This window comes from Mustela nivalis (assembly GCF_964662115.1).
Source record: "Mustela nivalis genome assembly, chromosome: 2".
In the NCBI taxonomy this organism is placed as follows: domain Eukaryota; kingdom Metazoa; phylum Chordata; class Mammalia; order Carnivora; family Mustelidae; genus Mustela; species Mustela nivalis.
Window position 1 is genome coordinate 19,775,927 of NC_139021.1, and position 25,210 is coordinate 19,801,136.

Consider the following 25,210-nt stretch of genomic DNA (forward strand, 5'->3'; position numbering starts at 1 on the left):
AGCTGGGAGACCAGAGAGAAAGTGTTTGCAAAGCTTGCGCATGATTGGGATACAATTTGGGCTAATCATTTTGCTACCATGACTCCTTACTTGCTTTCCATTAAAAGACGCAACTAAGAAATGCCTGGGTGGCTCAGTCAGTTAAACGTCTGCCTTCAGCTCAGGTCCTGATCCGGGGTCCTGGGATGGAGCCCATCCCACATCAGGGTCCCTGCTCGGTGAGAAGTCTGCTTCCTCCCTTTCCTCTGCCCACCCAGCACCCGCTTGGGTTCTCTCTCGAATAAATAAATAAAATATTTTTTAAAAAAGGTCCACCTAAAATTGAGCCCCAATTTAAGTAGAAATTTAAGAAGAATGGGATACACATTTTAGCTTCAGATTTCATAGCTTTAGAACCAAGATTCTGAAAACTGTCTTTGACAAGTGTGTACTTACACTGCAAGGCAAGTTTAGTCATGCATTTTCAACAAAATACAAATATTTATTTGTATTTATTAACATGTTTATTGAGCGCCTAGTATGAATGAGGCCCTGGGGTATAGACATGACCTACTCTGCTTCTTGAGAGTTGCTATCTCTTCTGTATGCTGCTTTCCTTTTCTGCTGATTCTATAATGACACGCTAAAGCAGATTTTTTGAAAACAAAATGAAATTCAACCAACCTACAATCTGCTGCTTCTCTCCACACCACTCCCCCCGAAAAGGGGCCTTCAGATAATATAATCCTATCCACAGTTTATACATAGCCATCATTTACATAGTTTTGCTTTTAGCTCTTCCAGGGTACTGACTAAAATATCTTTTGTCCACTGGTAGTGAAAATAAAGGAGGTTCATGTGTGTGTGTGTGTCTGGAGAGGGACAACTACCTGTGGAATTAGACCCATGGTGTTACTGAGGAAACCAAACTCTCTGTGGAGAAAAATAACTCAATGGATTAAAGTTTCATCTTAAAGTTGATAACTTGTTTCCTAGATATGCAGATAAATAGGAAGTTATGCTAAAAGCCCCAAATGCCCAGTTGGGTTCCTGATGTCAAATTGCAAATAAACTAAAGCCAAGATCTGGAGGGACCATTTGGGGGTAACTTAATGATGTTTATCTTCCATTATCCTTGTGCTCTGGGAGGAGGAATTCCGTTCCAGAAGAGGAGAACCAGATCTAGCAGGGAAATTTACCACTGGAGTATTTCCGCTCCATTTCACTGGCCAAAATTTTAAAATACCAACATGCAATTTTACATATGTGTGTGTGTGTGTGTTTTAGAGATTGATTTCTTTACTTAAGAGAGAGAGAGAGAGCAGGGGGAGGGAGAGGGAGACAAGTAGATTCCCTGCTTAGTGGGGAGCCTGATGCAGGGCTGGGTCCCAGGACCCTGAGATCATGACCTGAACAGAAACCAAGAGTCGGATTCTTAACTGACTCAGCCACCCAGGTGCCCCAATTATATATATACTTTTTAAACAAATCTTAAATTGATAACTCTTTGGGGTGGGGAGAAAGAGAAAGAATTTAGTCTTGCTGTAAAAATTATTTCTCTTAGTGATTATTGTCATCTCTTTTGAAATTGTTCTCCTTCTCTCTTTGAACAGATGACCCCAAAGCCATTATTGCTAACCTCACGGTAAGTATTGAAGGTCACCTGGCCTCTGCCCTCAGAGTAGCTTCCACACGCTCACTTCCTAGGATCCCTTACCCTGAGGGGTGGGAGGAACATTTTCCTTACTGCCCGGCAATCCCATATATTTGTTTCTCTAAGAGTTTTCAAAACTTCAAAACTGTGGACAGCTGCAGGCTCCCTAATGGTCTTGGCAGTGATACAAACAGAATATTTGATCTTTCCATTAGAACTGAAAAATACTCATTCATGAGTAAACAAATCCTTACTCTCTCTGAACCAGATCTGCCCATCACCCCTTCCATCACCCCTCCCCGCCAAGCCCCATGCAGGATGTCATCACACAGGCCCGAGTCAACGTCCTCCTCCACCCAACCTCCCATCCCTTGACTTAAAGTAGTTGGAAAAGGCTTTAGAGTTTGAGTTGCTTTTAGTGACAGTCTCACAAGTCAAGAATGTATCTTAAAAAATTCCTAACTCCCTCTGATAACCTTCCGTGTCATCTACCAAGCCATCAAATCCCCTTTAAACCTAATTGTTTCCAGCTTGTGTTATTTGATGGGGGATAACAAATTCCACTTATTCACTAACGAACCTTTTGTTTGACTTAAAAAACCTCCTTCGATTCTAGAGAGAGACAGACTATCTAGGACTTTTCCTAGAAAATACTCCATATAAAGTCCAATTTGCATTTCTGTTTCAGTGTAAGAAACCAGATCAGCACTTTAAGCCTTACATGAAACAGCACCTTCCCAAACGCTTGCACTATGCCAACAACAGAAGAATTGAGGACATCCATTTACTGGTGGACCGCAGATGGCACGTCGCAAGGTAACTTGGGGATTGACAGGGACTGTTTTTGATCTTCGTAACCACCTCTTTGGTAACTGGAGTGCTATAAGGTCCTTAGCCATTCAGAATCAAAAATAAAAGAAAAAGAAGAAAAAAATCTCTGTTGGAAATCCCACCATTTGCAAAGACTTTTTATGCTAGATAAACACTTACGTGCTGAGCCAACGCATCTCTGTTTTCTGGATCCCAGCCTCTTGGTGTCTCTTTGAAGTCTCTCAGTGCATCTCTGTGTGGTCTCTCTCTCTCTTTCTCTTTCCTTTTATTTTTTAAATTTACAACCTAGTCTCTATTCTTATTACCTATCAGGTGAAAAGTGTGCCTGGGACATTAACTTACCACAACTGGACTGATTTGGTCTGGGTTGACAAGACTTACCCCGTAGCAGCATTTGTAGAAGAGTTTAGAAAATGTTGTTCATCTTAAAACTTCTGTTACTGCGGGCATGTTTTATATTGCCTTAAATATTTCAGATGTCCGCCTTCTTTTGAACTATAAAAGACTTTCCAATATTTAAGAGACTATTTTTTTGCCCTTGAATCTGATATAGGATGTACCTGGAAATTCTAAGCACTTCCGCAGAATTAATCATTAAAAGTTTATCCATTCTCAAACAGACCTGGCAGAAGCCCTTTTCCACTCAGTCCTGCTCTGACTTTCTCCTTAAGAAAAGCTTTGTGAGCTGGTCTGTGGTAATAATTGAAGTACTATATACACTCTCGTTAGGAATGTCAATGAGTTTATAAGGGAGCAAAGATGACGAGAAGATGGTGGTCCTCTAGAAAATGACATCAGTATGAAACACCTGGTGGGACACACGTGACAAATACATAAATATCCTACGACAATTGTCAGGGGGCTACACAGAATTAAATAGTAGGGTTATGAGGAGAGATATCCGAAGACCAGAAATTATTGAAATCATTTATAATGGATATAGAGCATCTTCATGGAATAGTTGGGAAGATGTGGAAGACATGGGCTTGGCTGAGTGTGTCCTCTGCAGGGCCTTTTACATATGGGGGGCTTGGAAAAGAGAGCAACTTCCGTGCAATTGGTAGGTTGATAACGATGGAAAACTGGGAGTTGAGCAGAAGTAAGAGATGATAGCAATTGACCAAATTGGAGGAGACCGAAGCCAGATATTTTAATCATCAGTAAATCTTTTTAATTCTTGCATTTCAAACTCTTGCATTGTTGTGTTATCATATGCACATATCTCATTATCCCAAGTGGAAAGTTCTTTTCCTAAGAGTGGGGTCCCAGATGTTCAATTTGTTTCCCACCAAGCACTTTAGCTCCATGCAATAGACCCAGTAAATGCTTAGAAGGATCCATAGAAATGGGACCCATGAGAAAATTGGTATTAATAAACATTAAAGTGTTTTTGGAAAAGTGCTTTGTGACACAAAGCAAAAGGCATCTTCCTGTCAGGGAGGAAGGTCTAGTGGTTTTGATGCCTAGAGAGCAATGTTTTCACTTGCTCTTTCTAGATAGAGATGTTTTCTAGGTGAGTCTGGGCTTTGGTAAAACATGTTACTATTATATGTTAGGTTTACCACTCAGTTATACTCAGCTATACTCTCTAGTTGTAGTCTACTGATAGGTAAATTTGTGTGCAAATATTTTTATAAAATACTAACCTCCATTCATTGATGAAACATCCCATGTTGTAATAGCAAGCCTATTATGGCCTTGGCATTGTTCACTCCTATATCTCTATCACGAGGGACAAACATGGCTCCAGAGTGGAGAATCTTACAGTTTTGGAGCTAGAGAAGCATATAGGCAGACAGAACATGACCTTTGACAAAAACTTTGCTTGGTGCAAGCATGAGGTAAGAGGAGGGTACCTGATTTCTGTTCAGGGTTCCCATTTGTTGGGGGCCAATTGTCAAAATAAAGCCACTTAGGGAAAATAAATAGCATCATCTTTTCAACACTGCAAGAATGATACAATTAGAATAGAGACATATATGCCTGTAAAATCTGCTTCCGAGGGATATTTTGTGTGCCTAAATGGCCTTTTTATGAGGGCTTTCATGAGAAATCCTGGCTAATCCTACAATTATTTCAATGCAGGAAACCTTTGGATGTATATAAGAAACCATCAGGAAAATGCTTTTTCCAGGGAGACCATGGATTTGATAATAAGGTTAACAGCATGCAGGTATGACCACAGACCTATGCATTGAAAATGTATTTTGGTGATTCTCAGGCGGGCTGGAGAAGAGGGGCATGAATGAAGTTAAACAGTGTTCATGAACAGGGGAGGGGTGGCTACTAGATAGTAGCAATGTCTAATTGTTTTTGTTCATTTTCTTTTCTTTTGGAAGACTGTTTTTGTAGGCTATGGCCCAACATTTAAGTACAAGACTAAAGTGCCTCCATTTGAAAACATTGAACTTTACAATGTTATGTGTGGTAAGTCACTTATCTAATCAAGGCCAATGAAGTGATCTGAGTTATCGTATGAACTTCTTCAAGGTCAGAGAAAGAACTGAGGTGTCTGTTTTCTAGGACCACTTCACCTCCCTGCCAGAAAAAAAAAAAAAAAAAAAAGAAAACAAATGGTGGTAACATGCCCATTGGTTCAAAGGACAGAATCTCATCCCCTTCTAAGGCTCCTTTGTCTTCCTTTAACAGTTGACTAATGGGGAGTTTTCATGGTGTTGCTGTTGGCAGCCTCTGGTTGATCTCACATCACATTACAATTTGACACCACTGGTCAGAGACCTGGTGAAGCAAGAAGAGTTCCTCACAGAGCTTCCCCGCCTCCATCTCTCGTGCTGCAGCCCAGTTAAACTGTTGCCAGCTCGCATCCTGGCCAGCTATTTATGTGATGCTAATTATTTTTCTTCCTTGAGCTTCTAGTCACTGAGTGAGGACAACTTTTCCTATTTAGTAAGGGAGTGCCAGTCTAGTGGTTAGAGGGGGAGTCTGAAAGTCGGGTCTCCTGGGTTCTTTTCCCATCTTGGCTGCTAGCACTCCCCTGTCCTGCCTCTCAGCTTAGGCAAGTCACTGTGTGCCCGCTTGGCAACTGTTCACTTGCTATGAAATCAGCCTGTTCATTTCACAGCAGCCTTTCAAGGCACCGGGCCAACGCCTCCTCTTCTCCCCATACTTCTGTGGAGTGCATTAGAGGGCAGGCTCGAGATTACTTATTGATTATAGGTCTCATTTCAAAAGCTGGGATAAAAAGTCTCAGTGCCGTAGAAAGGCATTGACCCTGATGCTGGTAGTCCCTGAAGAGGTCACAGACATAGCCATAACTAGGCAGGGCCTAGTTGGGAATGTCTCTCTATGGTCGGGCAATGACCGTGGCTATTTCAGAAAGCTGTGGCAAGACATGGTCAGGCTAGCGTGGTTTGGGAACTAAGAAGAGAGTGCCTACAACTAATTTTGGCTTTATCTAATTGGGATTTGTGTTCAGAGTTTTCAGACCCTTGGAATATAAGTGTTTTCTATACTTACTGAATCTCATCAAAAAATGTTTGTAAAGCACCTGGCTTTATTTCTTTCTTCTCACCAGATCTCCTGGGCTTGAAGCCAGCTCCTAATAATGGGACCCACGGAAGTTTGAATCATCTCCTGCGCACTAACACCTTCAGGCCGACCATGCCAGAGGAAGTTACCAGGCCTAACTACCCAGGGATTATGTACCTTCAATCTGATTTTGACCTGGGCTGTAACTGTGACGATAAGGTAGAGCCAAAGGTAGAAATCATCTTTATGTTTATCATGGAAGAACTTACTGGGTGTAGAGCAGTGTTGTCCACTAGAACTTTCTGTAATGATGTAAATAGTCTGTGTCTGTATCTGTGCTGGCCACTGGGCAGATATGGTTTTTAAGCTCTTGGAACAAAAATTTACATTTTGTTTAATTACTTTAAATTGAAAGAGCCGTATATGGCCTGTGGCCACGATTTTGGGCTCATAGGTGTAGAGAGAACAAAGGCAGAGAAGTAGAATTCATGATGCTGTTCTGTAGTCACAATTCCCAACCAAAGATGCTTTCTTTTTTTCAACCTGGATCGTGTGTCTATCTGTCATGGTCCCAATAGGAAACAGATGGCCTATTCACAAAGGTTTTTAAAAAAGAGCATTTAAAGGGATTATGTGAATTATGTTTACTGAAAGGGTTATTTACACAGGCTAGTCCAGGTGGAGGCAAGGTAGTGAGGGATGGTATAGCACCTGGGGGCTAGCGGGGTGTCAATTTTGACCTTGAACATGGAGAGAGGACGATATAGGGACGAGTTACGGGATAGATGGGTGCTTCTAGTACACCGCAACCCGGTGGGGGGGACCTGGCATTATTCACTCCTATATCCCTACTGTGAGGAACAAATATGGCTCCAGAGTGGAAAATCTTACAGTTTTGGAGCTAGCGAAGCACAGAGGAAGACAGAACATGACCTGTGACAAATGTTTTGCTCAGTGCAAGCATGAGATAAGAGGAGGGTACCTGATTTCCGTTTAGGTAGGAAATTGTTTCTCTGTAGTTCCTCCTCTAATGCCCCGCTGGTGCCTTGCGTGGGTGGAGGCTGACAGGGAGCTGGAGGGTAAGCTGGCTTTTTGGTGCAAGGTCAGTCTCCCGGGGTGCAGAGCAGGGTAGAGGTGGGTGTAGCATGGCTGGGGAGGAGGATGGTGCGAATAGAAAACCACCCAGCACATTGTGTTTGGATAGTTTCGGAACACCACACTGCAAGTGTTAAGCAACAATTTGCTTATTGAATTTTATATTGATCAAAGACCTTTATAGTTACCAATCTGTGCTTTGACAGCAAGAAATAATCAGTGTTACCACACTGAGTGGATGTGATTCCAACGCAAAGCAAAAAAAAAAAAAAAAAAGAAAGAAAGAAAGAAAGAAAAAGATCTGTTATTTTTGCATGTGTGGTTTTATTATGGATAAATGTGTGAACCGTCTATTAGACCTTGGAAAAATGGAACATAGTTCTCCTGCCTGCCCTATTCCCTCCTACTATTTCCTACCTTCCAGGATTCCTAGGGACCTGGGAGCCACAGGATGGGAAAAGCTCACCACTGGAGGAATTCAGTTTTCTCTTCTTCCCCCATCCCCTTTTATCTCTCCTTCCTACTTTTGCTCCTGACAAGAACCAACAAAGCTAATTACTGTAAGGCAGGTAATTTCTTAGACCTGAGCTGCAGGTGTTGCATTGCCAAAGGCAATAGGAAGTAGCCTTTGAGTTGGATTCCAAATATAACTTTAGAGGAATCGCCTAGTTGTATCTTGCTCTCTGAATTACCTTTCTTCTGGAAAACAAGAGATATTTTGCTTTTGTTATCGGAAACCATTTTAGACGAATTCTGGATTGTCTTTATTTGGTCCCTGGGTTTTCCCAAGAGACTTCATTCCTTTTCTTTAAAAAAAAAAAATGCAGACATCCTGAGAAGGTATACTGATTAATAAAATAAATTCCACAATACACAATTCATGAGAAAGAAAATGTCACAGATTCTGGGGAAGCTCTATGTGTATATCCTTCCTGCCAATCCCACTTTGTTCCTGCCCTAAAGGTAATTAGCATCTTGAATATAGTATATATAACTGTCAGGCAGGTCTCTGTACTTCTACTCCATATGCATATATCTCTTAAATAATATATTAATTAATCTCTAACATAGTTCCCTAAAATAATTTATAGTGTAGTTTTGTATATTATACATTTGTATATAAACACTACTATATTAAATGTGTCCTGCAATTATTTTGTTCATCGTGTTTTGAGATTTATGCACATTAATACATAATTTTAGTTCATTCATTTTTACTTATAATTATTAATATTTAATTGTGTAAATATACCATAATGATTTTATTCATTTTCCTATTTGAGAACATTTGGTAATTTCCAGTTGGTAATCCTCCAAACAAGGCCGCAGTAGACATTATGGCCCATGTTCTCATACATGTATGCAAGAGTGTCTCTAGGACATATAACGAAGGATAGAGTTGCTGAGCCATTACTTTCCAATCTTAGAAAAAGTGATTTGGTTCATTAGTTTAGGAATCACCTTAGTGTACCTAGGATTAATCTGAAATATTGAGGTAATATTCTAATTAGTTTACATATCTGCCCAGATAACCATTCTTATCAGGTAGTTTGGAACTTGCTTCCGTGATTATCCACAGCTTTAGGGAAAGGAAACAAAGTCATGGAGAGATTAAAGAAGGTGCTCGTGATCATAGATCTCGGAGGTAGAACCTGAAATGTCAGTTTGAGATGCCCATAGTAATTCCTCCACAGAATCCACGGAATTTAGGGTCTTCTTTTGAATTTAGCAAGATGCTAAGTAGAAAGAAGCCTGCAGAAAAGATAGGACATTTCTGATTTGCTTTTTTTTTTTTTCTCCTTTCCTTTTCTGGTTTTCACACATGAAGAACAAATTGGATGAACTCAACAGACGCCTTCATATAAAAGGGTCTACAGAAGGTGAGGAGTTGATGGGGGAGAAACAATCAGATAAGTTTTTGGTTTTAGTTTTCAGAGATTGAAGAGACTTCTTATTTATTTCATAGTGTAAGCATAATATGTTTGAAAATTAAAGTTTGAGTTGTGACGTGATTTTCATATCCATCTGGCAAAGGGTATTGGTTTATTCTGCGTATGCAAGATGCCAGTTTTTAATAGCCAGGAAAATGCCGTTAGCTTTTTTCTCAGTAGCTTTTAGGCTCTCTGAACAAACAGGCCTAGCACTGTGATCTGGTGGGCTGTAAGTGAAGGTGCTGATGGGGACGTCTGTGAAGGGACCGGAAGTCACAGTAATACCTAATTGCAGCTGGTACCTATGAGGGAGCTGAGGTACCAGAGAGGCAATGATATGTCATGGGGAGAGACATGCAGAACGAACCAAATCAGAACTCCCCCTCTCTAAAAGGATCCTCTTGAGCCCTCTAACTCGTTCTCCTCTTATTTTATGTACAAAAATACAATATACAATGATAACATGTGTGTATTAGTCAACTTTTGCAAGCTTATGACTAAAGAAGAGAGTCTCAGTGGTTTGTACCAAGAAAGTTGCGTTTCTTGCTCGCACTTCGGAAGGCTGACCATAGGCCTGGTGTGGCTGTGGGTACGCTTTATTCTGGAATCCAGGCTGAGGGAACAGCCCCCCCACTGGGGCACGCCCTTCTTATGGAAGAGGGAAGAGAGGAAGAGCAGGCCCGTGAAGTGATCCTCAGTACTTCTGCTTTTATAAGGCGTTTGTGATGACGGTTCCCGGTGGACTGGTAAAACCAGGGCACTTGAGACCAAGGGAGCAGGGAAGTCTTCTTTCCACAGGGATGCTGTCCAGTAAGACACGTGTCAATGGGTGGTCATATGTAGTCCTTTCCAGAAAGGCAGTCAATAAGAAGGAACAATAATGCAGGCTGCCTCGCAGGCTCTTCCTTCTGGTTTCGAAATTCCAGAAAATGAGAAGAACATAGAAAGGGAGGGAAAGGCTTCAGTGTAGGTTACTACAGGAGATGGCGTAGCTTCTTACAACAGCAAAGGAATGACAAGAAGTGTATTACAAAGCAGACAGAACTCAAACACAGTGGCTCCAAGTCAGGCAGTGAAGAGAGACACATTGTGGAATTCTCCTGAGAGCATTATGTGGGTTATTAGCTTAGGTGGGGCCTTGTTTATCATATGTGTTGTTTTCAAGGACAAGGAAACCAGTAGATTTTATTTACTTGACTCACTTTTCTTTTTTCTTTTTTTAAAGAGAGTGTGAGGGAGCTTGGGGGAGAGGGCAGAGGGAGAGAGAGAATCTTATGCAGACTCCACGCCCAACACAGAGCCTCACTCTGGGCTTGACCTCAGAACCCTGAGATCATGATCTGAGCGGAAATGAAGAGTCAGACACTAATCCGACTGAGCCACCCAGGTGCCCCTTACTTTCCCCTTTTTTTTTAAAAAAAAGATTTTATTTATTTGAGAGAAAGAGGCACAGAGAAAACACAAGCAAGGAGAGGGGCAGAGGGAGAGAGATGGGCAAACTGTCTGGCAAGGCAGGGAGCCCAAGATGGGGCTCACCTCAGGCTCCATCCCAGGACCCTGAGATTACGACCCGAGCTGAAGTCAGACACTTAGCAGACTGAGCCCCCAAGAACCCTCCCCCCACTGCCTTTATTTGCCCTTTTGAGGAAGATTTTCATCTTCTTCCTCCTTCCCTTTCTGCCTCACGGAGCCCACAGACTCTTGGGTATGTAATTGGATTAACAGCTTTGAAAATAGGATCCAGTTGGTAGAAGGTCTGCACATCTCTCACAAACTCTAAAAGTGATTTGAAATGTTTGACACCTAGCTGCTAGTGAACTACACTGTCATTATACTTAGAAAAATGGAAACGTTGCCAGGGTCAAAGGGTACAGAGTCTTATGATCAGAGTTTTTCAAATATTCAGTCACTAAGGCAGATAAATAATACTAGATGTTTCTCCTCTAGAAGGCACTCATAAAATAGTTAAATATGATAACTTAATGGACTCTTGTGTTTTTGCTGGTTCAGGCTCTGGCTATTCAGGATACTAAGTCCTGAATTTAGGGGGAAAAAAAAATCCTGCATTTATCTTGGTGGCAGTGTGCTCATGTGACAGAACCAGTCTCACGACTCAGCATAAACAGCAGTCTCAAATTTCTGAACATGAAAATAAATACCTTCTAGGTGAAGCACAGACTTTCAGGGCTGAAAGGAGCTATAGTTAGTGACTTTTCCTCGGCATGGCTCCACTCAGAAGTCAATGTAAGTGTCTTATTTCAAGATAATTTCACATCCCTGAAGCTTAAAGCTGATATGCTTTCATGGAACTAGACCTTCCCAGGTGTGAGTTGAGTGCCAGCCTGGGACTGGAAACTGATTTCTCTGAGAAAATTTGGTTCTGTCAGCTATGACACGGATAGTTTCGTGCATATGGACATCACACTGGTGACAGAAAATTTTAAGGGAGAATCATGGTAGCCTCTCTCTTTGGTCTGCTCCTGACCTAGCTGGATAGTCTTCAATGGTACAAGAGAGACTTTAGCACTATGACATGGAATAAAAATAATTATATACCATTATCTTATTATGTGCAAAGCATTTCCTTGTTTAGACTCTGGATAATGTGTAAGTCTCTGTAGTCTCTCCCTTGTGTTCCTGTATCTCTGCCTCTTGGTCATTGGCTGTCTCCTCATGTGTCCTGTCTCAGTCATTTACGAAGCTACAAGGTGACATTTTCTTTGTCAGAATTCTCTCCAGTCTTTATGGTGTTTCTGGGGTCATAAATCTAGTCTCCCACTTGAAATCTTGGATGTGTCCTCCGCTAGAGGAGATCTTCACGAGGCTGAATCCCTGTGTGTGTGAGCACATGCCGATGTCATGTTCAGAATATCACCTCTCCCTTCTGGATATCTTTGAATATATGTTGAGACTTTTAAAGGATTTCGCAGACCTAAAGTCCTATACAAATATAAAGTTGTATTATCTTTTTCCTAGTTTTTTTCCTTAATACACCTATAGGTAGCTAATTTTTTTTTTCCATAAGAAATCATGTACTTCGCACATTCCATTCGTAACCTTCATATGTGGCCATTTTAATGTCCTATGCTACAAACTTCCTCACACATAATACATGTGTACAAGCTGTACATCACAGTAGTGAAACAACCCAGGGGATACTTGAGGTCTATTAAATTAATCTCAGGCAGTATTTTGTTGTAAATATTTAAACTGTTACAGGATCTAGTCTTTCACTAAAATGTAGAGGAAAAAACATAGATAACCTTCAAAGGCAGTGATCTAAACTGCTTGCTAAAGCCTTCATATTTTTAGATTTGTGGAGATTTCTGGATTTTAATTGCATGACTACTGTTGTTTCCAAATCACATGTATGTCATGTCTTAACAAATTTTCTGTGCAATGAAAACTTCTTTGTTTGAGCCATCGAGTCAATAGATGGATGAATGAATGAATGAATAAAATGGAAGATTTTAAATTTCTTACAGCAAGCAGTTTGGGCACCATAGCCAGGTATAATTTTCACTTTCAGAATAATCATACTATTTATTATTACCTTAGTCTTTCCTCTATTTACATTGGTTTAAAAATGTTTTATAATTTGTTAGATTAACATTCACTATCATCTTCATGAAGAAAGGAATTAAAAATCATTTTAACACCAAATATATTGGACCCTTTATCACATACAATAAGAAGGTAGTTTAGATAGAAAAATGACTGAAACACTAATAACTCTTGTGAATTTTAAAGCAGAAAGGGACTAGACTAGCAGGGAATCTTCTGTGTCACTCTTTTTGATGCTGAGATTTTTAATTTTTGTTATTTCTGGAGATGTTAGCTATCTAGAGAAAGGATCTGTGTGTTTATCCTTCTGTGTGGGTTGTGGAAGATTTGGAAGAAATCAATAAATAGTGTAATTCTTTATAATTTATAGTAAGATTCAAGATGAATTAGATGGAACAGACACTGAAATTTAATAGCCTCTGCCTACCAGTATTCATGGTGCTGTTGAAGTTAAGGATATGCCTTTTACAAAATCGCTGCAGTTACAACTACAACCACTTTTGGATCAAGAGTGAGCTAGGTGCTTTACCTACTTCGTCTCTAAACAGTGCGATGTCCCAGGGAGATAGGAAGCTTTGGGAGGTTAAGTTAACGGAATCGCAGAGCTTTCAAGAGGTGAGCTGAGATTTGACTTCAGTTCTATCTGGCACTAAAGCCCTTGTGCTTTTCTCTGTAAATGCTTCCCATTCTAAGGGCTGATATAAAGAGAAAACATCAAGAGAATCTCAGTGCTTCTCAGGGTCTGGATGTGGTTTCTGAAGTTCTAGATGCTTTGATACAAATTGCTCTTCTTTCTTTGAAAATTAATAGATTTACTTAAATTCCAGTTAATGAACAGATAGTATATTAGTTTCAGGTGTAAAGTTTAGTGATTCGGTACGCCCATACAACACCCGGTGCTTATCACAAATTCTCTCCTTAATTCCCATCACCTACTCAGCCCATCTCCCACACACCTCTCCTCTGGTAACCATCAATCTGTCCTCTATAGTTAAGAGTCTAATTCTTGGTTTGCCTTTCTCTTTTTTTGCCCTATGATCCATTGTTTGGTTCCTCAAATGCCACATATGAATGAAATCATATGGCATTTATCTTTCTCTGGTGACTTATTTTGTTTAGCATAATACTCTTTAGCTCCATCCATGTGGCTGCAAATGGCAAGATTTCATTATTTTTCATGACTGAGTGATGTTTCATTTTATATGTATTATTATATATATATTTCATTATATATATATATATATATATATATATATATATATATATATAATCTATTCATCAGTCAATGGACACTTGGGCTCTGTCCATAATTTAGCTATTGTAGATATGCTGCTATAATCATTGGGTGCATGTATCCCTTTGAATTGGTATTTTTCTATTCTTTGGGTAAATACCTAGTAGTGCAATTGTTGGGTCTTAGGGTAGTTCTATTTTTAACTTGTTGAGGAAACTCAGTAATGTTTTCCAGAGTTGTTGTACCAGTTTGCATTCCTACTAAAAATGCATGATGATTCCTTTTTCTGTACCTCCTCACCAACACCTGTTTCTTGTGTTGTTGATTTTAGCCACTTTGATAGGTATGAGGTGATATATCGTTGTAGTTTTGATTTGCATTTCCCTGATGATCAATGACGTTGAATATCTTTTCATGTGTCTCTTATCTCTATGTCTTCTTTGGAAAAATGTCTATTCATGTCTTGTTCCCATTTTTAAATGGAATTATTTGTTTTTTGGGTATGGAGTTGTTTAAGTTCTTTATATATTTTGCATACTAGCCCTTTATCAGATATATCATTTGCAGATATATTCTCCCATTCCTTTTAGTTTTGTTGATTATTTCCTTTGTTGTGCAGAGCTTTTTATTTTGATGAAGTCCCAATAATTTATTTTTGCTTTTGTTTCCCTTGCCTCAGGAGACATATCTAGAAAAATGTTGCAATAGCAGATGTCAAAGAGGTTACTGCCTGTGTTCTCTTCTAGGATTTTAATGATTTCTTATCTCATATTTAGTCTTTAATCCATTTCAAATTTATTTTTGTGTATGGTGACAAAACATGGTCCAGTTTCTTTCTTTTGTGAGTTGCTGTCCAGTTTTCCCAACACCATTTGTTAAAGAGACTGTCTTTTTCCATTGGACGTTCTTCTCATCTTTGTTGAAGATTAATTGACAATATAGTTGTGGGTTCATTTCTGCGTTTTCTATTCTGGTCCTTTGTTCTGTGGGTCTATTTTTGTGGCAGTACCATACTGTTTTAATTACTGCAGCTTTGTAGATAACTTGAAGTCCAGAATTGTGATGCCTCCATGTTTGTTTTTCTTTCTCAAGGCACATTGCTGTTCTTATTAGCTTCTTGCCAAGCATGAGTCAGGCAGAACTCATGCCTGGGAGTGGCCAGATCTTAATTCCAGTATGCCCTCCTTAGATAACCCAGGAGTTAGCATCGATTTGGAGGCCGCCCAAAATGCTAAAGAGGAATAATGGACCAGGAGGATAGAGGCCTACATTCTGGGTACTGCTTTGTAGCTGAATTATCTTGTACAAATCATGAGCCTCCAGTTCCTTCATTAGTAAAATGAAGATGATACTGATCTGGCTAGTGTATCTTTCAGGGTTTTATTAAGCAGGCCATATATAAAAAGTTAGTTCTTGAGAGTCATAAAGAACCGTGTTTTAAAAAAGAATAATACAATCATGCATGTATTCAACAAGTATTTACCAGGTAGATATTATGCATTTGGTATTGTTAGAGGTAGAGATACAATGATGAACAAAACAGAGAAAATCTTTATCTCATGAAGTTATTATTTTATCATGAGATTTAGCCGGTTGATGAATTACAGCATAGTATATTAAGGGTTAAGATAAGAAAGAACAGGACATTGACAGGCATTGAATCAAATCTCAGAGGAGGTTTGATTTTCAAGGGAAAGGAGGAGAAAGGATGAAGGAAAAGGAAAGACCTTGGATAGAGATTATGTGGTAAAATCCAACAGCATATTACGTAGGAGTGAATTTTTTTTTTTTTTAAAGACTAAAAAAGAGAGATTTTCATGTGGTTCTCAAGTCAGCCTCCTAATCTGTGGGAATATGAATCAGGAAGCTGAGGAGGGAAAAGAAATACAAACTCAACGTCTGAATGACCAAATTTTGGAAGACAAAAGAATGAGCCCTGAGGAAGTCCACACCACTTAAAAAGATTTGCCTCACAGTATTTTGCCAAATGTGGTATCTGGAGGAGAACCTTAGCATGTACCCAAAATGCCAGAGATTACTGTATACAGGGAACTGGTGTATGGAATGAAGACTCTGTCTGGAATCCCATGGAACAGGAACCCAGGCTGAGAAGACATGGAGTCTAGACCCGTATCAAGAAATGAAGAGGAACGTATTTCACAAGTGGAGACTTGCAGTCTCCTCTCTGGGATGACTGGTCTCAAGATGAAGAGCTTCTGTGTCCAGAGACTGAGACTCAAGTACAGTTTTATGGCTCAAGCAGGAACTCTTTGCTAAACAGAAATGCAACGGATGGCTTGTCCAAGATGTTACAAAGAGTAGCAGAGTCAGGCTGTGACCAAGAATCAGTGGTTCTTTTCTACTCTGACAAACTGAAAAAGGAAAATCTAAATTTTGACTCTAGACCATAAAACTTGTGTTTCTTTCTGCAAAGATGATTTCACCTCTTTCTTAGATGAAACAATTCTGCTTTAGGAAGACCTGGATAAATTCTTTGGGATAATCAGGGAAATTGGTTAGATTTTAGGAAACCGTCAAAACCACTGTATTGTTTTTCCTTCATGCTGTATATACCAGTTAATAGTTAAGAAATTAGTCACATAATGATATGTTTGTGATCAGCTATGTGCTCAAAACAGCAGTTGTGCTTAGCTTGGGAGCTATGATGAAGTGCACATTTCTTTTTTTAATTTTTTTCAAGATTTTATTTAATTATCTGAGAGAGAGAGAGAGAGAGAGAGAGAGAGAAAGCACGCAAGTTGGGGGAGGGGCAGTGGCAGAGGGAGAGGCACTCAACAGTGAGCTGACATAGGGCTGGATCCCAGGACCCTGAGATCATGACCTGAGCCAAAGGCAGACCGTTAACCAACTGAGCCACCCAGGCACAACTGAAGTGCACATTTCTCTAAATTCAGAGCAGAAGAGTGAATAGAGATGGAGACGCTCAACTGGGAAAATCTTTCAGAAGAAAGTGAAACTTAACATATCACTTTTCCTTTCCTCTCTCCCTCGCTCCTTCATTTCTCTTCCATGGGGCGCTGGACTATGTGAGCGTGTTATTTGTCATCCACATTTGAGTATGGAAAGGGGCAATGTTAACAATTATGCTAGGGAAGCAGGCTTAGCTTTCTACCTTCTGTAAGGACTGTACTGATGCCATGTCACCCCCATCCATGGCAGTCATGATGCTCTGGGTTCCCATCGCACTCTGGAAATATCTCTGATGAAGTTCATACATTATTGCACTTGAGTTATTTGTGCTATGTTTGTCTCTCCCATTGATCTGTGAGCTTTTCAAAGGTAATGTTGTGGGAAACAGAGGCAAAAGAAAAATTAAATTTCCTGACCACTTATAGCCCATTGACAAGTCCTTGAAACAGGCAGAGTGACATTCCTCTAGGAACACAGCTGCTTCGAAGTTGATACTTTGCTAAAGGCAAAAGGCAATCTTAGCCTGATCCCCCAGGATCCTGCAAGTCTACTTTAACATGTAAAAATTCCTTTGGAAATTTCCTTTATCTCTACCCCCCAAGATACATGTTGGCAATCATCCCCCAAGCATATGACCCACTGATACACATCTGAAGGGACTCATGACTAAGGTTTTATTAGATAAATGGCCTTTTCCTAACAACAGCTAGCCCCCTCAAGGTCCTGGAAACCTTGCTTTCAAATTCCTTAGAGACTTATGCTATCCCTAACAGCTCTCCCAACTTGAAAGTAGATAATCGGGGCTACTCTTCACAGCCCCAGGGCAGCTCTTTCTGCCTACGGGTCCTGCCCCTGTGCTTTCATAAAACCACCTTTTTGCACCAAAGATGTTTCAAGAATCTTTTCTTGGCCTTCAACTCTGAACCCTAACATCTTTCCTACATCAGTAAGAACTCTCTCATCATTATCTTGGCCCAGTATCTCTCTACTATAGCCCAAGGGCTGGCACAAAAAAGGTGCTCAGTAAATGTTTGATGAGAGAGAATACATTAATGAAAAATTTGAAGGGAGATCGGTGACAGGACTGCTGGAGAAGCCATTCCTGGTAGAAAGAAAACAAATCAGCATAGAATTGCTAAGGATGATAATGACCAGAGTATTATAAATAAACCAGGCTTCGCAGAAGTATATGAGGACTGGAGAGGAAGCCAGATTTGGTGGAACCTAGACTGCCCAAGACTATTGTTGGTGGCTGATCTTAGGAGGGGTGTTGCAAGGAAAAACATGGCTGCTGTTTTGTTGTCTCTTAATGGGATAGATTGAATGCTAGCCCTGCATTTGAATTTGGAGGAATGTGTTTGGTAAGCATTAAAACTTGAATGATAAAAAGAGAAGAGCTTCTCAAAGAATTTTGATACTTCTGCTTCCAGCTGAAACCAGGAAGTTCAGAGGCAGCAAAAATGAAAACAAGGAAAACGTTAATGGAAATTTTGAACCTAGAAAAGGTTTGGTTTGAGTTTTGAAGGAAAGTCTGACTTGGTTAACTGTCCCCAAGTACTACTGTTATGATTTGCTGGCTTCTTATTTCTTCATTATATTTCATTTATATAAGGTTATCCTATTGTGTCCTAATTCTTAGGGTGGGTCCCCAAATTTGGCAGCTTGAACAAGGCTTCTCCATTTACTGCAATGCTGAAGAAGCCAGGCTTTTGCGATAGCAGTGTGGGTCACTTTGCCTCAAATCAGCAGTTCTACTTGGGAAAGTCTTGCAAAACATTCTACAAAGAGTTTTCTCTGTTACTTGCATAGAATGGTAATACTTTAATTAAAGCAACATGTATACATAATTTAATAAGTGATTGCCGGAACTGATTTCCTGTAATAAAAATAATCATAAAATTTTTTTTGATGATCACTTAGGGAATTGTGAATTGCCTAAGCCTCAGTCTGTAAACATTTTGGTCCGTTCAATTTCCAAGAATCTATGGAAGTTCTGACTTTAGCCTATCCAAAACGGGCAGCTCACACTCCAGGCATTTATCGTGGGTGTGGAATAAAGGTTTGCACAATAAAGTCCCTTCTCTTCTTCTTAAGAGAGTAAGGTTTTAGACCCCCCCTCCCCCCCAAGAGGAGAGCTTTCTCTTGGAGGTCCCCATTCTTGGGTCTTAACTGAATTCTTTGGTCCGTAATGATGTTCCCTCTTCTGTATTTAAAGGACCCTCCTGAATGCCCACTTAATTTATCTATACATGTTCCTTTAAGTTCTTACCTAAAGAGTTTTCCTCCATGTGACAAAGCTGCTTACTTTAAATGCTCATTACTACTCACCGTTTATGCTGAAATAATGCATCATTTGAGTTGCAGTTTGCAAATAATGATCAAAGAGTGCCTTCCTCTTAATTAAATCATTGGTTAATTTGATGAGCCTTTTCAGGGGTCAAATGAATGAATTCTGTAATAATCAATCCTATCGACTTTGCATTGAGCTGAATCATTGCAATATTTACTATCATGTTTCCTTCCTCTACAGATTAAAATTCTTTACAACTAAAAAAAAAAGCATTCAACACAAATATGGCATTTACATAATACTTTTGGTAACAGTGAGCTTTGACCCATGCTTAGGTGGTCAGATAAACCACAAAGTGTTAGGAAAACTAACTTGATTAAATTAAGAAGAAGGAACCACACTATTAATAAGTAAGCAAGCAAATTTTGGACAACTTGACTCTTCCAATATTTCTTTCACATTTGTTGTAAAGTTTAATGTGTGTTTAACACAGTCTATTTTCTTTTTCTTAGAGAGACACCTCCTCTACGGTCGGCCCGCAGTGCTTTATCGGACGAGATATGATATCTTATATCACACTGACTTTGAAAGTGGTTATAGTGAAATATTCCTAATGCCACTCTGGACATCATACACTATTTCCAAACAGGTCATTGAAAAAGTTGGGTTTTATATTCGTCTTGCGATTACGTGCCTTGCACTCACGTAATGATTGCTTGCTTAACAGAAATCTGTCTTGGAAAAGATTTTAATTTTTTTTGATGAAAGAAATCTGACATCGAATCTATTGCAAGATATTTTGCATTAGGCTCTATTCAATGTTCTAACAACTTCACGGGAATATGTTCAATTATTGACACATGGAAGGGAGGATTCTAATGCTTGTCATCGCTTTAACTCTGCTTGCTGTTGCCCAGTAGTTACTGAAGACACCTAGATTTGGCTGTTTGTTTTAATAGCCTTTATTTATTTATTTATTTTTTATAGCAGTTTTAAGCTCACGGCAAAATTGCATCGGGACACAGAGTTCCCATATACCCCTGGCCTCACCCCTGCATGGCGTCCTTGACTGCCAACCTCTTCTTTTTTAATAAAGATTTAATTTAATTAAAGATTAATAAGATTAATTAATAAAGATTTAAAATACTTAATAAAGATTTAATTTAATAAAGATGTTGGGAGTCTCAGTTTTGGTGAAGATGAGATAGGTAAATTTATATCTGGAATAAAAAAAAATGTATTTGGCAGTTGAGGCATGTTTTTGATTTTTGATTAGAAAGTGAATACTTCTGGTACTGCACACCCAGCTTCCTGTTCATTTGTGCCCCTGGTACAGCTGTATGTTCAGTATCTCTTTTGATATGTCTATATTATTATTCTTATTTTTTAAGCTATCTTCAGTGGAATCCTACCCATTTTTTTCAACAGTGCAATTTCTGCTTTTTATATTGTTGTTTTACTTAGGATTTTGATAAAAGAGTTCTGTCACTAAATAATACAGGAGTTTGAAAATTCCTGGCTTACTGTATTTGAAACTGAGGCTTTTGTTTTGGAGTCAGGATATCAGAGTATGAGCTCTAGGGAAAGCTAGAGGGGTTTTGGTTCAGCCTGGCTTCTGTAGTTCCCCATTGCTTCAGCAAAGTCTTTGTGATGACATTCCTAACTACCTCTGACTCACCATGCAGGCAGAGGTCTCAGGCGTCCCTGAGTACCTGACCAGCTGCGTTCGGCCTGATGTCCGTGTGTCTCCGAGTTTCAGTCAAAGCTGTTTGGCCTACAAAAATGATAAACAGATGTCCTATGGATTCCTCTTCCCTCCTTGTAAGTAATAGAACATCAGGATCTGACCATTCTTGAGGGATGTTATTTTCTGGAATTTGGACTGTTAAGATTTCAGTGGTCTTCATGTTTTTTTTCTGGAGAAACACTGAAGAGATTGAAGAGGTGAACTTCTGTGGGATCTTTCCAAAAATCAGTCAGAAGAGAGACCACCTTTCACAAATCCTGTTCTCTAGGAGCATTTTGAAGTACAAGGGAATATACATTGTATATATATATTTATTTATATGTGATTTATTTATACCTCCTGATACTCTACTCTGAATGAGAAAGACAGAGCAGCCCACCAGAGCCCAAATGCCCCAGATATTTGTAAGAGAGAAAGGAGGCCAGTGGGAGAGTAGTTCAAATGTTAAACAGAAAAACTGGAAAAGCAGAGAGGGAAAGAAATAATAATGAGCCTTCACATCATTAAGTGGGAACCTGAAAGTGAAATAGTTTATCATTAAGACTTTAATGTTTTAAATTCTATACAGGTGGTCGCTTAAGAATATGGGAAGTGTTTTTATTATTTCTCAATAGCTTGATGACATTTTTAAGTCCAAATTAGACTAGTGAAATCAAGGAATTCTTTTACATAATACTTAGTTGACCCAAAACTCTGTAGGAAGAAGAAACATTGTAAAAATTTTGGGGAGAGAGCTCTGGGTGAAGAAAAGAGATTGGGTCGGAGGGGAAGCAGGGAATGCTGTGTCAAGTAGGGAATGAGTAGAAATAAAGGAGTAGATCCATTCGCCATTTACTTCATGCTGTTTGGACCATTTTAGAAAATTGATTTTTTATTGATGTAGATTTTGGTAAATGATGGACACTGTTTGTTTGCCTAATGTTTAGATCTGAGCTCTTCACCAGAAGCTAAATATGATGCATTCCTTGTAACCAATATGGTTCCGATGTACCCTGCTTTCAAACGTAAGTCTGATATTTACCTAGTAAACTACTACTTATGAAAAGAAATATTTCTAAATTTACTGCTTACATTTTCTACCTCTATATTAATTTTGATAATAATAGTATCGTTCATGTGTTTATATTTTCTATTTTTTAAAAAACTTTCTTTTTTTTTAAGATTTTGTTTATTTGAGAGCGAGAGAGGGAGAGCAGGAGTCGGGGGGAGGGGCAGAGGGAGAGGAAGAAGCAGACTCCCGACTGAGCGGGGTTGGGGGGCAGATGCAGGGCTCAATCACAGGACCCTGAGATCATAACCTGAGCTAAAGACAGAAGCTTAATCCACTGTTATGGAGGCCACTTGACATTTAACAACACCTACATTTATTTACTGACTGTTAAAAGCTACTAGCACTTCTCTCTTTTAGGGTTGATGGTGATGATGTATTCTGACTGTTGACTGTGAAATCGAGAAAGAGCTTTGAAAATTATTCTAGTTTCATTGAACACTTGTAATTTCTTTATATATGACATGATGGTGGATAATAGTGATGCTATGAATGGCATAGCAAGCCCTGCCCCCAAAGCCAAGTTCTAGTCCCCCGAGTAGACCACTTAGCTATATAATCATAAAAATGTCATTTAACTTCTCATTTATAAAATTATGAGATTTGATTGCATGATCTCTATGGCTTACATGGGTTTATGACTTAATTGTCCAATGGCCAGAATAATCCATTTCCTATTTCTGATTACAAAGAATCCACTCAATTGCCCATCCATCCATCCATCCATCCATCCATCCATCCATGTATTCAGAGATAGAGAAAAAATTCTGGAATAACATTTACCTCCCTTTCCAGTGAAGAGACTTATATGCTTATAGAAAATATAGGAAAGGGAAGCACCCCTACCAGCTTCCACTTGGCAAAGAAGCACTGACTGTGTTACAGGACCCTTGGGGCTGAAATAAAGTTTCAGAATCCAAACATGTGACTGTAGAGTGCCATCAAAAGTACCAATCTCCACCAATTTGACATCAGCGAAATGGCCAACATCATTTAGAGGAAAAAAAAAAAAAATGTTTATTTGATGTCCTAGCTAGTAAGTGAAGGTTTCTTCAAGGGTTTAGAATCCATGGCTTATGAGTGAAAATTAAAGTAAGCTTTTAAAAGGAGATTTCCTGGGTTTTTTCTTAGGCCCCACTGAGAAATGTTTCAGAAATCCACATAGATACATTTGCCATCATATTACATGGAATGCATCTTCATTTAATTTCCACAAATCAGGGTTTCCAGGATTTCTTTATTCTTTGCTGATGCTCTTTTGACCAAGTGTAATAAAGGAAACACACAGTACCACCCTGAGGCTGGCATGGCAAGAGGCCTTTCACAGAGGGCTCCCTGTTCTTCCCTAGGGGAATGGTTTTTTCACATGCCACATGTCTGTGGGTTTGGTCTTTTGACTGTTCTCATTGTTACTTCTTTCCCTCTCTGCCTTTCCAGTTTTTCTGCTTAACGTTTGAAATACTCTCGCCCTGGCCTCCTTTCTCTCTTACAAATATCTGGGGCATTTGGGCTCTGGTGGGCTGCTCTGTCTTTCTCATTCAGAGTAGAGTATCAGGAGGTATAAAGAACAGTAGAAGCACCATGAGAAAAATAGCCAAGTGCTTTTTAATAAGGGGAGATAAGAAGTGATAATCGTTGGAACCTCGCCATCCCCATCCCCATGTAGAGCAGAGTGTAGTTAAGTTATACCTAACATCTTAGAACCAACTCATTACATGCCTTTCCTGTTCTCTTGTCATTCCCTTCTTTCACTTTTCCTTTTCCCCCACTCTGCTTCCTTCCATCTTTCCGACTGACCATACTATAAACTGGAGCTAAGATGAGCAGGGAAGTCCTTTCCAGGGGTGATGTTGAAAATGAGAAATGAAGAAGGAGGACAAAGCAGACGTGCACAGATCAGGGAGGTTTCCCAGCAAAAGGAAGAGCAAATGCAAAAGCTTAGTCTGAAGTGAGTTCGGCGAATAGGAAGGCAGGACGAAAGCCATGTACCCGAGGGGGAAAGAAGTAGGAAGTAAAGTTATGCAGACAGGCAGGGGCCACAGTGGAAAGTTGGGACTTTATTTTAATTACAGTAACATACCACCTGGAATGTTAGAACAGGAAGTTGGGAAGAACGTGAAACAATCTGATTACAGTGCAAAATAATCCCAATGGCTGTTATGTAATGGGATGTGCAAAAGTAAGGGTTTCTAACTGGGAAGCTGTCTTCTGCGGTAGTTCTTTGCTAAGAAGGTAGTAGCTGAGATGGGTTGGATGCTGTGAAGATGGTGAGAGGTGGTCAGGTTTGGATGATGGGAGAGTATTACAGAGGTATACCTGGAAGGGCTTGTTCACGTGTATGTGAAAGGAGCCACTTGACAATGACTCCTAGGATTTGGACCTGATCACGTGAGTGAGTGAGTGAAATTAACTGATGGAGATGCCAGAAGTTCAAGCAGGATTGGGAATGAAGACCAAGAATTCTGTTCTGATAAATTTTTGCTAGCCATGATTATTAGGTATTCAAGAGGACCATGAAATGTGTGCTTGAATCATACATCTGGAGCTCCTTTGAAGGGTCAGGGCTAGAGACACAAACTTGGAAATAAGCTTGTAGAAGGAAGGAAGGAAGAAAAGGTAGATGAAGGCCTTTTTTTCAGTTTCTCACAAACACTGTACTTCCTCTTTTGTACACACCGTTCCCTTGCCTGGTGTGTTTCCACCACTTTGCCTAGAAAACACCCACTTATCCTTCAGAACTCAGGAGCAATTTCAGTGAGAAACCCTTCCCTGACTCACTGGGCTCGGTGAGCTAAACTCCCCTACCAATGTCTCCATACCTTTCCCTTTGCTGGCTCATAAATGACCCACACACAGCTGATACTTCAGGGAGAATTCTTTTCAAGAATCGCAACAGCTCTACTGTCTCTTGGCTTGTGACCTTTGGCTTGTAGAATGCATCCTAAAGAGAATTCAACCACAGCAAGGAGTTTTTGTTCATAAATTACAGAATTTTTCCCCCCACAGGAATTTGGAATTATTTCCAAAGGGTATTGGTGAAGAAATATGCTTCAGAAAGAAATGGAGTTAATGTGATAAGTGGACCAATTTTTGACTATGACTACGATGGCTTACATGACACACAGGATAAAATCAAACAGTAAGTTTGTCATTTCTGTTCAGGGTGTGGTTTTAAATTCTAAGAGCTCACTTAGGGCTCTTTTTCAAATATTCACACACTCAAGAAGAGCTGATACCCCTGAAATCCTTTGCTCTTTGAATCTCCTTATGATTTCTTTGGTGCTTTTGGACCTTTGATGAAACATGGTAATGGTGGTTGGAATGGAATGGAGTTTTGTGGTGAAAACATAGACTTTTCCATTCCATGAGAGAAATGCACCAAAAGATTTTTTTAAAATTTGTCATTTATTCTTTAAC

General features: G+C 39.6%; 1 protein-coding gene across 9 annotated transcripts in view; it reads left to right on the top strand.

The window, feature by feature from the left end:
- The window catches only part of ENPP2 (ectonucleotide pyrophosphatase/phosphodiesterase 2), a 107,013-nt gene that overhangs the window by 74,978 nt on the left and 6,825 nt on the right, over positions 1 to 25,210 (top strand). For 3 of the 9 annotated variants that reach the window (XM_082721787.1, XM_082721792.1, XM_082721791.1), the window contains 10 exons: positions 1,593 to 1,624; positions 2,322 to 2,449; positions 4,550 to 4,637; positions 4,804 to 4,891; positions 6,000 to 6,172; positions 8,877 to 8,928; positions 19,511 to 19,647; positions 20,684 to 20,819; positions 21,672 to 21,749; positions 24,800 to 24,932. In XM_082721787.1, coding sequence (XP_082577913.1) covers positions 1,593 to 1,624; positions 2,322 to 2,449; positions 4,550 to 4,637; positions 4,804 to 4,891; positions 6,000 to 6,172; positions 8,877 to 8,928; positions 19,511 to 19,647; positions 20,684 to 20,819; positions 21,672 to 21,749; positions 24,800 to 24,932 — 1,045 coding nt within the window. Of the gene's footprint in view, positions 1 to 1,592; positions 1,625 to 2,321; positions 2,450 to 4,549; positions 4,638 to 4,803; positions 4,892 to 5,999; positions 6,185 to 8,876; positions 8,929 to 18,138; positions 18,214 to 19,510; positions 19,648 to 20,683; positions 20,820 to 21,671; positions 21,750 to 24,799; positions 24,933 to 25,210 lie in introns of all 9 variants that reach the window. The other 6 variants (XM_082721784.1, XM_082721788.1, XM_082721785.1 and 3 more) reach the window with 3 other exon arrangements.